The 16,151-nt window shown below is 40.4% G+C and overlaps 1 protein-coding gene across 1 annotated transcript; it reads left to right on the forward strand.

Annotated features, from left to right (window-relative positions):
* Positions 1 to 1,654: 1,654 nt before the first annotated feature.
* LOC133527115 (glycosylated lysosomal membrane protein B-like) lies at positions 1,655 to 15,940 on the forward strand. Its single transcript, XM_061864006.1, has 11 exons — positions 1,655 to 2,047; positions 2,453 to 2,698; positions 7,936 to 8,123; positions 8,622 to 8,775; positions 10,800 to 11,027; positions 11,585 to 11,718; positions 12,119 to 12,289; positions 12,690 to 12,860; positions 13,072 to 13,242; positions 15,134 to 15,265; positions 15,677 to 15,940. The coding sequence occupies exons 1-11, from the start codon at positions 1,985 to 1,987 to the stop codon at positions 15,849 to 15,851; spliced, it is 1,833 nt and encodes a 610-aa protein (XP_061719990.1). The 5' UTR covers positions 1,655 to 1,984; the 3' UTR covers positions 15,852 to 15,940.
* Positions 15,941 to 16,151: the final 211 nt, after the last annotated feature.

Raw genomic sequence — 16,151 nt, forward strand, 5'->3', positions numbered from 1 at the left:
TACAGGAGTTTTATTATAAGCTATATACAGAATAGCTTTCTTAGACCGCTTAGTGAATTGTGCTGCTGATCTTACCGTACAAGAGGAAGAAAAATTACTTACACCATTGTACTTGCCTTTTTCTAAGATAAATTGTATTGATTTTGTACTATCAAGAGTTAACTGCCCTTTGTATGTCGACTACGTAGTCTGGTGTATCATACTACGTAGTCGACATACAAAAGGAGGGCAATACAATTGGAAAATAAGAATATCAGGAATGTGATTTAACTTAATTTGAAAGGAAAAAAAGTTTTTTTTTACGTTTTTATTTAAATAGATTTTTGAAGTGAAGTGAAAACTTCTTTAGCGGCGCTGTGCACTTTTTGTGATGGGGAAAAAAAATTAAACTTGCGACAGGTCACGTGACCGAATTCGTAAGATGGAAGCCAGTAGATAAATTTTTAATGTAATATAAATTGTCATGTTTGTGTACGATAGCGCAATAAATGAATATTGTATTTTACCACATCAATTATAGTAAATACTGATAATTAAAGCAATTCGTGCAAAAATATTCCCTAACCATTCCAAAATATCGAAAATGCCCAACTTTAATTTTCAAGTTTAAACTTCTGACGGCACTCCGAGTGAAACCTGTTGATTTTTTCTTAGGTACTTGTTTATAACTGAATAAATATTTATAGTTTATTTTCTTTTTTTAAAGCTATATCATAAAAGCGTGTTTCTTAGAAAAGAGTTTTTTTTTTCTTTTGATTATTTTTTTAGCTGGACAAGTTTCTAAGTAGGGACAAACTTAGAAACTCATTTCATTAAAATGCATCCTTATTAAAACCGTTAAACCGTATCCGTATTCAAAACGAGCCCAAACTCGATATAAGTACCTAAGTTGTTTTATTATAGAGTTCCGTTCAAGTTCCGTTGACCACCTTTTGACTCAATCATCGTCATCAGACCCTGAATACCATCTAGAATCAAAACAAACCCAAACTAGAGGAGGTTGCGTCTTTTTATTACAGAGCTCCTATGGTCAATTGATCACCTTCCAGCTCCATGTCATAATAATATTGCATTGTCATCCAATTTAAAGCCCGACAAGAAATGTATGATCATTGTCAAGAAGGCGCTATATTCTCATGTATAGGGTCACAGTTCAGTTTAGTATGAAAAATTTAATTCCAATGAAATTCCGCAATATGGCGCGTGATCATATATTACTGGTCAGGCTTTAGGTAAGTACATAATTTTCAGCTTCATCAAAATTTAACTTGCGCAATTAATATTTGTGCAAACATTTATACATAGCAAGTTAAATAAAAGCTTGTAAAAAATATAAGTTTCCTGGGCTCCCGCAGAAAGTATTGCTAAGCAATCTGAGCGTATGGTGTCTCTTTACAGTTGAGGACGCGGTCCTGTCAGCACAACGCATAATTTCGAAATATTGTGAGTTGTGAACTTTGCTGTAACACTACTTTCAAAAACGCTAATCTATTTGTAAAAAAAATCTTTTTGTCAAATTACGACCTGTCATTTCATATCCACAAAATTTCAGTTTCTAAACGCACCAGAAATGACGTTGGTGTAGTGTTTGTTAGCCGTCTAAATTAGGAAGAAATAAAACGATTAGGAACTATATTACTATCTCTGTCTTTCTTAAGTGATATCTGTAATACACTAGCGCCAAGATGACATTTCAAAGTAGGTTTCGTATAACACTACCATATTAGGATCGCATGACGCAAACTCGATTTGTTGTTACCACGAGGACATTGTTTTCATCGGAATCGAATAAAACGGAGATATAAATTATTACACAGCACACTAGCACAGTTATCGCGTAATTGCTCATCCTCTGTGCACGTGCCACCTAATTATCTGTTTGCAGTTGACTTGTGAACCTACGAGAGTGTTATTTTATATGCAACAAATTAGTGCTTGTTATTGTTGTATTTAAAGGAAGTGAGGGTTTCCTTTTGTGATAAACATGCATTTACGGACTTTGGTGTTAATTTCTGTGCTTTCTTTAGCTTTTGGACAGGACAGGAAGGTACGGAAGTGTTTTATCTAATGTTTGTAAACACCCTTTTTTTACTGTAAATTTTATTGATAGCCCCAAATCTTTATCTTAATATGTACTTGGTCTAGTTCAAGTTCAAAGGCCCTTTGTATAATACATTACAAGTCAATTTATAGAAAATAAATTGCTTATTAATTTGAATTAGCTCATCATTGTACCTAATTAATGTTTTACTCATTGCATATGTTGTAAAGCAAAAATGACCTACTTTTGGTAATATTAGATTAGATTAGATTTTGATTTATCTAATTATTCTCTTTGTTTCTGAATTTTCTCATATAGTATTCCTCAACAGCTGAATATTATTCATAAGTCACAAGCACAAAAGGCGATGAGAATCCATGAATTAATTTTAATGAATCACAAATTCCACAGATAACTCCAACACTAAACCCAGACTGCAATGCATGCTCGTCAAACACAACCCTCGTCTACATAAAAGCCGAAGGCTCCCACGATACCATACACCAGCTATGGGACTTCACGCAGGGGACTCCGACCATCATCTATGCTGTTGCTGGTGTCAACTCCTCACTGCAGGTCAAATGGGCACATGACAGACCTGTTAAGTTTAATATGTCTGAAGACCCGAGTTACAGCTTTGCTATGGCTATTTCTGATGTGAGTTTTTTTTTTACTTCTATAATGGATTTTGTTTTTAATATTTGCAGTTTAAATAAATAAATAAATAAATATTATAAGACATTATTACACAAATTGACTAAGCCCCACAGTAAGCTCAAGAAGGCTTGTGTTGTGGGTACTCAGACAACAATATATATAATATATAAATATGTATAAATACTTAAATACATAGAAAACACCCAAGACTCAGGAACAAATATCCGTGCTCATCACACAAATAAATGCCCTTACCAGGATTTGAACCCGGGACCATCGGCTTCATAGGCAGGGTCACTACCCACTAGGCCAGACTGGTCGTCAAAAAAAGTTTTACATGTATCTCTCTGCCAAGGTTTTATTTTATTGCTTTACTGAAGCCATTATATGTTGTACTTGGGTTCATCTATAGTTTCTTTTTTTTAGCATTAGAAAGTAGGTAGGCAATCTTTACATGTCTTTTTATTAATAAAACACTTAAAAAGTAAGTCACAACAAATATGTAACAATTATCAATCATATAAGGTAGAAGTACTAGTGCTCGACGATGATGCACTAGTCACCGACATGGGCACTTTATTTCATGGAAATATAGGTTAAATTTGAACAATGAAGATTTTTCTGTATTCGAACTTAAACCTTGTCACTTTGACATAAGTGCCCATGTCGAGTACTAGTGCAGCGTCGAGCACTAGTACTTCTACCTAACATTATTTTGCTTTCATAAGTAAAATAAACTAATTTTTAAAAAGTGTTTGAATTAATTTTTAATAAAAAGATCAAATAGGATTGTTTATCTGTTTTTCTAATGCTTAAAAAAAATCTAATTATAGTCTAGTCCCAAGCTTATTATATACGTAATGAATAGATCGTGGATTGTGGTCATACGCCTGCCTATCGTCCATAAAAAAAATTCAAATGATATAGAATAGCGCTCCTCTTAAAAAATTAACTAAACTAAGAGACTCAAATGAACAGGAAGGATGTTTTGATCTGTCTAACTCAAACTCAATGTATAAAATATTTAGAAATAAGAATGAAACAGAGAAAGAGTGTGCTGTTTATATATTTATTCGTATGGCATTTACAGTTGCTTAATTAATAATATAATAATATTATAGGACATTATTACACAAATTGACTAAGTCCCACAGTAAGCTCAATAAGGCTTGTGTTGAGGGTACTTCGACAATGATATATACATAATATATAAATATTTATAAATACTTAAATACATAGAAAACACCCATGACTCAGGAACAAATATCCATGCTCATCACACGAATAAATGCCCTTACCAGGATTTGACCCCGGGACCATCAGCTGCGTAGGCAGGGTCACTACCCACTAGGCCAATAGAACCTTAATTATCAATTATAATACAATATCGAAATTCTTCACCCATTGGGCAGCATTTGCATTAGGTGAGTGAAGGTCTAGGGCCTCTCTGACGAATTTCCGTATTGGGCAATTATGTATAATGTGGTGTATAGTCTGCACTGGGGCCCCGCAGTTGCATGCTGGTGAGTCTCAATTAAGAACTAGCTTTATTAAAGCTTTATTTGTTCTACAGTCAGATTATTATTTTTATTTTTTTAACTTTGTTTTGGGGCTGACTGCAGATCCCATCTGCTGGGTGAAAGTTAGCTAAGTAGCTATTAAGATTCAGAATATCTAACATACACATGACGGCAGAAGACACAGCTGCCAACGTCATTACGCGGGTCAACACAGAGCGAGCGAGCGAGCGAGCACGTACGTGCGAGGCAATTTCCTTACGCACAAACCGGCCAGTGTAACGTGCCTCGGCCGATGCGACGCGTGCGTTTTCCTCGCCCGAGCGCGCCGCCTCGGCCGAGGCTCGTCTACAGTGGCCGGTTTGTGCGTGAGGAAATTGCCTCGCGCGTATGCTCGCTCTGTGTGGACCCGGCTATTCTCGAATGCCCAGGGGTGGCAGAATACCGGGCACAACACCTTGGTTTGTCGGGTCTCTCACAGAAGTCGTTGGCAACATCAAAGGTATGCTAGACTTCTCGATAGAGTTGGGTTGGCATAAGTAGGTAGTGCCGACAACCCACCACGCAAAATAGGCGCAATGATATGACGTTGAGACTTGAGTTGCGGAAATCAAGTCAGCGAATACCTATAGGAGCGTGCATGAACTGTAGGAGGCAGCACAGGCGCCGCCAGATTTTTGGCGTGAGGCGTAAATGTGATGTTTATTGTTCCGATGTAGCCCACAAGATGGCAGAACCTACTATGCACAAGAAAACACGTGACGTGTAAATGTACATGTTTATGGTTCCAATTCAAGCCACAGCCGAGGCAGACCCTCCAACGCGCACGGTCCCTATAACCTACACCTTTGATCTGAATTGGGAGCCAAACTCTGGCAAATCGTTTATTATTGTTCCCTGAATAGATTACAACAACTACTACTGAAAGAGAATACACTCTTTCGAGTCTTTCGGTATTCAGCTATGTGAAATAGGTCATTATTTAATAATTTTCTAAATAACTGTTGTTATGTTGACATACTTTGTTTTGATAACTGATGACAATAGGAAATAATCTGAGTCACTGCTGAATGCGGCATTGACGCCCATTATTATTATTTACATTGAAATGACTAATAAGTTTGGTTTTCAAATGTAGATTAATAATAAAAAAAATCTGAGTTGAAACACATTAAAAAATAGGTATTATTCTTTTTAAGATTTTACATACTATTTACACTACGCCAAAGTATTGACTATAATTATATGAAAACGCCAAAATCGTATTCTAAAGAGTGAAACGGTTTCTAAGTCAGTTTCTCTGTAGTGTTGGAACTAGCTATACTTAACAACACTCAAGGTCACGCCGATTTCACGCCGAACATTTCTCGGCGGCGGCGGCGTGGCAAAAAAGCCCGGCGGCGGCGGCGCGCCGGCGCTGCGCACACGTCGTCTACTCTGTACTATCTCTCATTTCCCCACACACTGTCCCATTACCCGCCTGCGTCATCAACGCGTAGTTAAACCAAATACATCTGCAGGCAGATATCAGTGAAATGGTATATAATACAAACGGTTATTGAATTACAATTGGGTTAATCTAAACATGCTGGTGGGGTGGTGTGACGATAACGCATGAGTCATGACTCATGACTCAAATACAGACAGACATGGGGTCATATTGGAATGTACTGACACGAAATGCTCGCTTGCTGTAGAACAGAGATCACTACCCTTTTATAGCGTGTTTGTGATAAATTCATGACAAACGTGGACTCTCGTATTAAGGCCTAGTTTCCCCTCCATTAAGGGTAGATAGCTTTGCTTCGAATCGATTTTGATAGCCCAGCCTGTGCAAGTGTTAAGTAAACGTCATAATTTCATAAATGTTTGACGTTTAAAATAGCACTTGCGCTGTCTGGGTTAAAATTTCTGCCAACTAATCTTGGTATGACTCTAGTGTCTGCACCAATTTTTGGGGTAGGCATGACACAAAGTAAAACTTGCCAAGACAAAGGCAATTTTGATCTGTCAAAAGGAAGATCCAATAATATTCGACTCGGACACCAGATCTTCAATCTCCTGGTTCGCGCGGAGTCTCCAGGTTCCATCCTCTCCACGTGTGGTTCCTAGGATTTTTCGGTAGATCTTCCTCTCAGCTACCAGTAGCGCGCGCTCTTCCTTTTGTGTCCGAAGTCTGGAGGGCTACTATAGACTCCCTAATACTGCCGAAACTGCTTTGGACAGAGAAGCATGGCGTCTTTGGTGTCGGAGTGTCCTCCTGTTTGTGGAGACCGGTCTGTTTAAGCTTACACGGGGTACAGGTTATGTTAAAGTATGTAACTTTACTTTTGAGTGACATTAACGTGAGACACTTCATTCGGTTCTTGTCTGTTTTAATTTTTTTGTCTTTTAATTATTTATATAAGAATTCAAGCCTTGGCGACCCTCTACATCTCTAAGGATAATTTAATATATATTTTTATATTTTATCTCTGACACTTAGAGACTTATACATCTCTAAAGAATTTTAGTATTTTATGGTTTTTTTTTTTTTCATAGTTTTTTTTGTGTAATTTGACATTTAGAGACAGTATACATCTCTAATAAAGTATTTATTATTTCATAGATTCGATATTTGTAATTGTTTTTTTTTTAAAGTATTGTTTGTAAAAATGGACATGTAAAAGTGCCCCTGTGGCCTATTTGCTGAATAAATGTTTGATATTTGATATTTGATATTGGAGGCCAAGACCCACTTCGGGTCGCTGCGCCACAGCAGTAAGTAAATAAAAAGAAGATGCGAAACACCATAGATATGGGAGGCCTTCATAGGCCTTTGAGCAGCTAGAGACCCCTATTTTCCTGGTTTTTAATGTGTAAACACTGAACTATGTCTTCTAAATTGATTATCTTTCCTATTCTAAACGGGAGGATAAAATATGTACATATGAAATTTATTATGTACTTATTTAGTAACAGTAAAATGATAATAATATAACAAGGCTGGTCCAAGAATGAATTTAGTTTTGGTTTAAGTATATGGTTTGTTAGACTGAGTGTAGTGTCTAATCTACCAATTTTAACCTTTTAAGAGATAAAATATGTAGGTATTTTATTGCTAGTTGCTTCTTTGATTTCTAAAACAAAAGAAATCCAATTATTTTTACTTTACAATTAGATTCAAATTACCCTAAACATTAGATACTGGATTTATTCTGCTTTCTTTAATACATATTTGGAGTCCATCAAAACTAACTCCGTAACGACACGGCAAGCAACAGAGTGTGGCACCAAATGCCACCATAAACGTCCAATTCCTATGAAAACATGACGTCAACCCGCTAACCCGTTTCCGTGCAACCGCGCCAACTAGCGGACGCCCTTAAGGTTCTATTTTGTCTACCAAAATTTGATTGGAATAAAATATTGATTGTCATTTGGCGACATCGCAACAATGGGACTCAAGGGATTAGTAGAAAGCTAGATAAGCTTCCCCACATTCTGCCTCGCACACCTAAACTATGGAATGAACTATCGCCTGCGGTATTTCCAGTCAGATACGACCTTTAAGAAAACATGCCCCTCTGATTGTCCGTTGGCGGCGGTTGTTGCTTGAGAGTTGATTCGACAATTCGTTTCGTTTACCGTATATCGTAAAAAAAGGTCGCTAACATATCAGTGCAGACTTATCATGAAGAAAACAGATTTACCTACTAACAACATGCCATATTTTCGCAGATATATGAATACAACGATCTAGAAGACCGAGGCCATCCGAACAGCAGCACCAAGTTCAGGGCTTTCCCTCTAAAAGAGCTGACCTGGGCGCGGCAAGACAGTGTGTTCACAGAACAGGAGGCCATGCTCGTGATGGAAGCAGACAAGTACAGTCGGAATAGGAACGGGACTGTCGCTATTAAGGTACGGTCAGGGGTCATCCAAACAGCAGCACCACGTTCAGGTCTTTCCCTCTAAAAGAGCTGACCTGGGCGCGGCAAGACAGTGTGTTCACAGAACAGGAGGCCATGCTCGTGATGGAAGCAGACAAGTACAGTCGGGATAGGAACGGGACTGTCGCTATTAAGGTACGGTCAGGGGTCATCCAAACAGCAGCACCACGTTCAGGTCTTACCCTCTAAAAGCCCTCACCATGGGCGCGGTAAGACAGTGTGTTCACAGAACAGGAGGCCATGCTCGTGATGGAAGCAGACAAGTACACTCGGGATAGGAACGGGACTGTCACTATTAAGGTACGGTCAGGGGTCATCCAAACAGCAGCACCACGTTCAGGTCTTACCCTCTAAAAGCCCTCACCTGGGCGCGGTAAGACAGTGTGTTCACAGAACAGGAGGCCATGCTCGTGATGGAAGCAGACAAGTACACTCGGGATAGGAACGGGACTGTCACTATTAAGGTACGGTCAGGGGTCATCCAAACAGCAGCACCACGTTCAGGTCTTTCCCTCTAAAAGAGCTGACCTGGGCGCGGCAAGACAGTGTGTTCACAGAACAGGAGGCCATGCTCGTGATGGAAGCAGACAAGTACAGTCGGGATAGGAACGGGACTGTCGCTATTAAGGTACGGTCAGGGGTCATCCAAACAGCAGCACCACGTTCAGGTCTTACCCTCTAAAAGCCCTCACCTGGGCGCGGTAAGACAGTGTGTTCACAGAACAGGAGGCCATGCTCGTGATGGAAGCAGACAAGTACACTCGGGATAGGAACGGGACTGTCACTATTAAGGTACGGTCAGGGGTCATCCAAACAGCAGCACCACGTTCAGGTCTTACCCTCTAAAAGCCCTCACCTGGGCGCGGTAAGACAGTGTGTCCACAGAACAGGAGGCCATGCTCGTGATGGAAGCAGACAAGTATACTCGGAATAGGAACGGGACTTAACTTTTTGTTCGGAAAGATAATTGTTTCTTACTGAGATTCAAACCTAGAAAAATTCTAAAAATCTCATATTTTGTATGGAGATGGATAGTTTCTGTTTCTAAAATATAGATATGCATGAAATTTTCCAGAAAATTCGTAGAACATTTCCAACTTTTAATAACTTTAACTCTTAAGGGATTTAAAAAGAACAAATTAAAAAAGCAAACAGTACAGCAACATAAAAAAACAATCACCTGGTAGCGGTCATGATACAATCAAAATTTCGCACAACAGGTGAGTCGTATCGGCCCGCTACCGTAGCCAGGATGGGGTTGGAGCTGGCCCGCACTCTGCAGAGCAACGAGGCAATCCTCTTTCGTATTATGGCATAGAAGTCATCTGTGCGAGCTTGTGCAAATATTTAGGTACATTTGACATAACTATGCACAATGATGAACTCTAAAATATGGGTGTACACATCTTACTCAAAAATATGTCCCATAGCATCTTATTCCAGTGTGATAAGAGCGTAGTACCATATTTATGAGACGATTTATTCGATACATATTTTTGCACTTGACTGTACTAAACACTAGTCACATGTGTAAACAGTCGCCTGCATAGATATCACAACCTTTATCGGCAACTTAACTGTTGTACCGAATAATCCTTGACATGAATATAAGTAATATTTATAGGTTATTACCTTCGTTACATAATAATCATAATAGTAAGATGATTAAAAGTACGCATGCGTAAGGACAACAATAGACAAGAGCACATATAAATGTGATTGACGATTATACTATAAAAACAAATGATATGTGTATGTGTGTACTATAGATAGGTATAGTTTAGCCCGGGGCTGTCTCATTTCAAACATAGACAGAGAGCATCATTCTGTCTTTGTCTTACGCAGTAGTTACTAGCACCCAAAAGAAAGAGTAATGAGTAGGTATAGTTTTCTTGGTATTTACTGACTGACAATTTGTATTTGCCATGTTATGAACATTATTCGCCTAAACTGATGACAGTTATAAATTAATTGCAATTACAGTTTGGACATGTTTTCTCCTAGAGATAATAAGTTACTTACGAATCTAAAGTTATCATTATTTATACCGATTTAGCTGTGATCAAACTTATTTACCTGTGTTATTTACCATATTGATATTATCTTATTAGTTTTTTTTTTGTGATATAATAGATGAAAATATTATTTGATATCGGGCTGATCTGATCTGATGATGGAGTCAGAAGATGGATAATGGAACTCTATGGTGACTAGTAGACCCCTCGAGATGGGCTCATTTGATTAGTCTTGAACTGCCCAATCCATTGGAAACGTTGAGTACACGTTGTTTAAAAATGAAAACGTTGTCAGAAACTAACATCACTATCATCATCATTATCTTATCTTCTATGACAACCGGTTTGGCCTGGTGGGTAGTGACCCTGCCTACGAAGCTGATGGTCCCGGGTTCAAATCCTGGTAAGGGCATTTATTCGTGTGATGAGCATGGATATTTTGTTCCTGAGTCATGGGTGTTTTCTATGTATTTAATTATTTATAAATATTTATATATTATATATATCGTTGTCTAAGTGCCCTCAACACAAGCCTTATTGAGCTTACTGTGGGACTTAGTCAATTTGTGTATTAATGTCCTATAATATTGATTTATTTGATACTGATTTATTGTCAAGCATTTCCCTTTGTCCACAGCTCGACCTCCTACCATTCCGTGACTACGCAGTTCAACTACCTCACCTCATCCACACAGCCAACTCAACATTAGTAGACGTCCAACTGGCCAACCTGACGCAGTCGCGCGACTTTAACTCGTCGCGATTTGCGCTGCGACTGATCTTAGTCGCGTCGGACGCGGACGGCACGATGTCGCGACGCGTAGTGAAGAGTTTAGATGACGAGCACACGCCTGGGGTATTCGAGGTGAGCAACGCTCTTGTAATACCCTTTTATGACTCTTTTCCTTTTGTATATAAAGACAAACAGTAAAAGGCCAACGCCCGTGTGACCTTGGTGTTGTAAGCGTCCATATACTACGATAACAACTTACCTTACACGGACTTATATTTAATAAATGAACTCCCAAGTTCGCCTGTTTAAAATTACTACTCAACAGGGATCGGAACCGGTTTTTTGGAAAAACTTTGAAATAAATATATATTTCGGTTTATTTTATACTCCAAATATAGGACTCGGTTGTGTTTTTAGATAACGACTTCGTATTATTAGATTGTCCAATTAGAAAGGGAATAATTAACAAAGAACGAAAAAATACCGTTTTCGTTCCCATACAAAAAATACCGGTTTCCGATCCCTGCTACTCAACCATCAGGTAGGGCATATGCTTGTTTGTCACCGACGTAGTATAAAAAAATAATCCATTTACGCTACTATTATTATTTATTCAGGTCTTATCTCAGGGTAACATGAAAATTATAGTCATTACGCGCGCTCGCTCTAGACGACGTTTTTGTCCGCAGATCATCGAAATCAAAACGCCCCGGTGTGCTAGCACCGGCGCGGGCGGTTACATGCAGTTCCGACCCGTCGCTTATATACAGAAGGAACGCAGCGTCACCTCGTCCACCGTCGTCCACCTGTCGGATTTCAACAGGTAACTAAGAGTTCACAGTTTGAACATTCGTACAACCTCTGTGAGACCATATGACATATCACTCGGTCGACAAAACGCCCCGGTGTGTTATCACCGGTGCTGGCGGTTACATGCAGTTCCGACCCGTCGCTTATATACAGAAGGAACGCAGCGTCACCTCGTCCACCGTCGTCCACTTGTCGGATTTCAACAGGTAACTAAGAGTTCACAGTTTGAACATACAACCTCTGGGAGACCTCGTGACATATCACTCGGTCGACAAAACGCCCCGGTGTGTTATCACCGGTGCTGGCGGTTACATGCAGTTCCGACCCGTCGCTTATATACAGAAGGAACGCAGCGTCACCTCGTCCACCGTCGTCCACTTGTCGGATTTCAACAGGTAACTAAGAGTTCACAGTTTGAACATACAACCTCTGGGAGACCTCGTGACATATCACTCGGTCGACAAAACGCCCCGGTGTGTTATCACCGGTGCTGGCGGTTACATGCAGTTCCGACCCGTCGCTTATATACAGAAGGAACGCAGCGTCACCTCGTCCACCGTCGTCCACCTGTCGGATTTCAACAGGTAACTAAGAGTTCACAGTTTGAACATTCGTACAACCTCTGTGAGACCATATGACATATCACTCGGTCGACAAAACGCCCCGGTGTGTTATCACCGGTGCTGGCGGTTACATGCAGTTCCGACCCGTCGCTTATATACAGAAGGAACGCAGCGTCACCTCGTCCACCGTCGTCCACTTGTCGGATTTCAACAGGTAACTAAGAGTTCACAGTTTGAACATACAACCTCTGGGAGACCTCGTGACATATCACTCGGTCGACAAAACGCCCCGGTGTGTTATCACCGGTGCTGGCGGTTACATGCAGTTCCGACCCGTCGCTTATATACAGAAGGAACGCAGCGTCACCTCGTCCACCGTCGTCCACTTGTCGGATTTCAACAGGTAACTAAGAGTTCACAGTTTGAACATACAACCTCTGGGAGACCTCGTGACATATCACTCGGTCGACAAAACGCCCCGGTGTGTTATCACCGGTGCTGGCGGTTACATGCAGTTCCGACCCGTCGCTTATATACAGAAGGAACGCAGCGTCACCTCGTCCACCGTCGTCCACCTGTCGGATTTCAACAGGTAACTAAGAGTTCACAGTTTGAACATTCGTACAACCTCTGTGAGACCATATGACATATCACTCGGTCGACAAAACGCCCCGGTGTGTTATCACCGGTGCTGGCGGTTACATGCAGTTCCGACCCGTCGCTTATATACAGAAGGAACGCAGCGTCACCTCGTCCACCGTCGTCCACTTGTCGGATTTCAACAGGTAACTAAGAGTTCACAGTTTGAACATACAACCTCTGGGAGACCTCGTGACATATCACTCGGTCGACAAAACGCCCCGGTGTGTTATCACCGGTGCTGGCGGTTACATGCAGTTCCGACCCGTCGCTTATATACAGAAGGAACGCAGCGTCACCTCGTCCACCGTCGTCCACTTGTCGGATTTCAACAGGTAACTAACAGTTCACAGTTTGAACATTCGTACAACCTCTGTGAGATCATGTGACATATCACTCGGTCGACAAAACGCCCCGGTTTGCTAGCACCGGCGCGGGCGGTTACATGCAGTTCCGACCCGTCGCTTATATACAGAAGGAACGCAGCGTCACCTCGTCCACCGTCGTCCACCTGTCGGATTTCAACAGGTAACTAAGAGTTCACAGTTTGAACATTCGTACAACCTCTTGTGAGATCATGTGACATATCACTCGGTCGACAAAACGCCCCGGTTTGCTACCACCGGCGCGGGCGGTTACATGCAGTTCCGACCCGTCGCGTATACACAGAAGGAACATACATATATTTATCTAGGGTAGGGGTAGAGGTAGGGGGAAGAGATCGCTTTTTAGCGATAAGTCCGCCTGTTGTTACCTACTCACTTATGTCCTTTCTTTGTTTGTAACATGTATTTTTCTTTGTAGTGCACAATAAAGTATTTTATTATTATTATTATCTAGGGTATGTTTTCAGACATGAGTCATGACAGATATAAACTCCTGCGTAGTACGCGAAGCATGGCCGTCGTGAACGCTACCGCTACTGTTACTGTTAGTGCTTGAGAAAGGATACATAGGCTATTCGCATGAAAAAAATAGTTTAATGTTAGTATGTCTCACGACATTTTAAGTTCGATTCATGGAACTTAATAGCGTATAAATTAATTTGAATATTACCTCTCAGGCATTTATTTATTTAATCTTTATTGCACAATACATGTAGGTACAAATGGCGGACTTAATTCCTTAAGGCATTCTCTACCAGTCAACCAATAATTGTAAGTTTACCAGCCAACCAGGCATTGTCTCAAGTTGACAGCATCGTTCGTGTGTTGGACTTTAAAACTCAAACATTTATTCAGCAAATAGGCCACAAGAGCACTTTGTCAAGTTGTTTTACATGCAACGAAAATAAATCATAAAGAGATATATACAGTCTCTAAATGTCTAAATAAGTACGGTCGAGGAAATTGATTCTTTAGCAATTTGCGGTTCAAGTTATTTTTGTTGTACATACTTATGCTAAGAGCTGTCCAATGTAAATTGAACCGTAAACTGCTAAAGAATCAATTTCCTCGACTATACATAAGACTTTACTTTAACAGGTAAATAGTTATTTGACAACTCCTTAATTCCCCGATCAATCTTTGTCATATTCTCCTAAGAGTCACGGTCCTACTTACTAGTATATGACTTGTTTATGTTCGATGAAATTCAAATCAATTTCACTAGGAACAGAGTTGCATTTCACTACACTTAAATCGACCGGGATATAAACCGTAATTACCTTTTTTTTTTTTTTTTTGAGCTCTCGAGAATTCGACGCAGTTACATGCATCTTGTTTACGGGTAACTGGAGAAGGTAATCACGGTTTAGGTATATCCCGGTCGATTTAAGTCTAGTGAAACTAACCATGAATCATACTGTTAGAGTTGCATTTGTTTTGTTCCGTTCAATTTTCAAACAAAACAAAATCAAAATTTCTTACACTGTAGATTCCAATTTTACTGACAAATTTTGGATTTTTCCTTTTATGGATATTGGAACTTAAAATTAGTGCCAGATAGGGACCGTGCGCGTTGGAGGTTCTGCCATCTTGTGGCCTGAATCGGAACCATAAACATGTACATTTACACGTCACGTGTTTTCTTGTGCATAGTAAGTTCTGATGCCATCTTGTGGGCTACATCGGAACAATAAACATCAGATTTACGCCTCGCGCCAAAAATCTGACGGCTCCTGTGCTGCCTCCTACAGTTCATGCACGCTCCCTATAAAATAAAGAACTCTAATAAAATAAAGAACTCTAATAAATAAATAAAATTATCGATTGAACATGTTTTCAGTACGTATATAGTTCCGCCGAGCACGTTGACCCGTTTCTACCCTAACATCGACGAGATGCTAATAGAAGACATGATCGTGTCCTTCGGCGAGCCTCAGGACGGGTTCTACAGGCAACACAACTATACTGCTTGGTGAGGGTCTAATGTATACAATAGTCTTCCAAAATACCACATTGATTCAGTTCTATCCTGATACAGATAATACATTTAGTTACCAATTTTAATCTCTATACTCTGTATCTTTAGGTATTTAAATAAAAGTAAACAAACAATTTGTACATTTTCGCGTAGTTAATTTATTGGTTAACCGACCAAATACAAAACCGCCTGGATCTGTCACTGAACGACCTGACTTTAACCTACATTATTTGATCATGTAATGTTATCATCTAGCCTCAACTGGCTTAATTAGCCATTTGAGGGTAGATTTTTTTGCTTTTATTTAAATACCAGAGTATAGGAGGGGGCAGCTCCCCCCCCCCCTGGATGTCAGTAAAAGTTTTAGATTTAGGTCACAAGTCTAAAGTACTCAATTGTCCTTAGGTCCACAACATTCGGTTACGGCGCTCCACCCGTCGAAACCTTTTCTCTATTCGTTATATTAGTGATCACCATCGGGCTGTCCGTGCCGATTCTACTAGCGCTCTCCGGCGTGCTGTACGTGGTGGCGCGGCGCTGCCGGCTCGGGAACGGACCCACGAGGCTGCGGGAGGAGTGACTAGCAGGCTTCAGGCTGCTCAGCCAGGACGATGTCGAGGTGGACTCATAAATTATTTGTGAAATAATTCATAGACCAAGATAAGACGGCGGTTGAGGACTTTGGTATGGGAATGCCGCCGGAACAGTAACCTGCAGCTCCAACTTCAGGGAATTGGGCTGAATGAACGCAACACGCGATCGACAGCCCGCCTGCTTCAGGCCGGGCGTCCCTACACTACATCTGCAGCTACAAGATAAGATGGCAGCGATTTTAATAGCACAGACTGTGCAAGTGTCATAAATCGAAGTTTGACGTTTA

This window comes from Cydia pomonella, chromosome 17 (genome assembly GCF_033807575.1).
Source record: "Cydia pomonella isolate Wapato2018A chromosome 17, ilCydPomo1, whole genome shotgun sequence".
Lineage (NCBI taxonomy): Eukaryota > Metazoa > Arthropoda > Insecta > Lepidoptera > Tortricidae > Cydia > Cydia pomonella.

What these genes read in the sequence shown, in the direction of transcription:
- LOC133527115 (XM_061864006.1), top strand. Translation starts at nt 1,985, where the DNA reads ATGCATTTACGGACTTTGGTGTTAATTTCTGTGCTTTCTTTAGCTTTT. An exon ending in ACACGCCTGGGGTATTCGAG is followed by an intron (nt 11,028 to 11,584) that starts GTGAGCAACGCT and finishes TTTTGTCCGCAG; the next exon opens with ATCATCGAAATCAAAACGCC. An exon ending in CACCTGTCGGATTTCAACAG is followed by an intron (nt 11,719 to 12,118) that starts GTAACTAAGAGT and finishes AAGAGTTCACAG; the next exon opens with TTTGAACATACAACCTCTGG.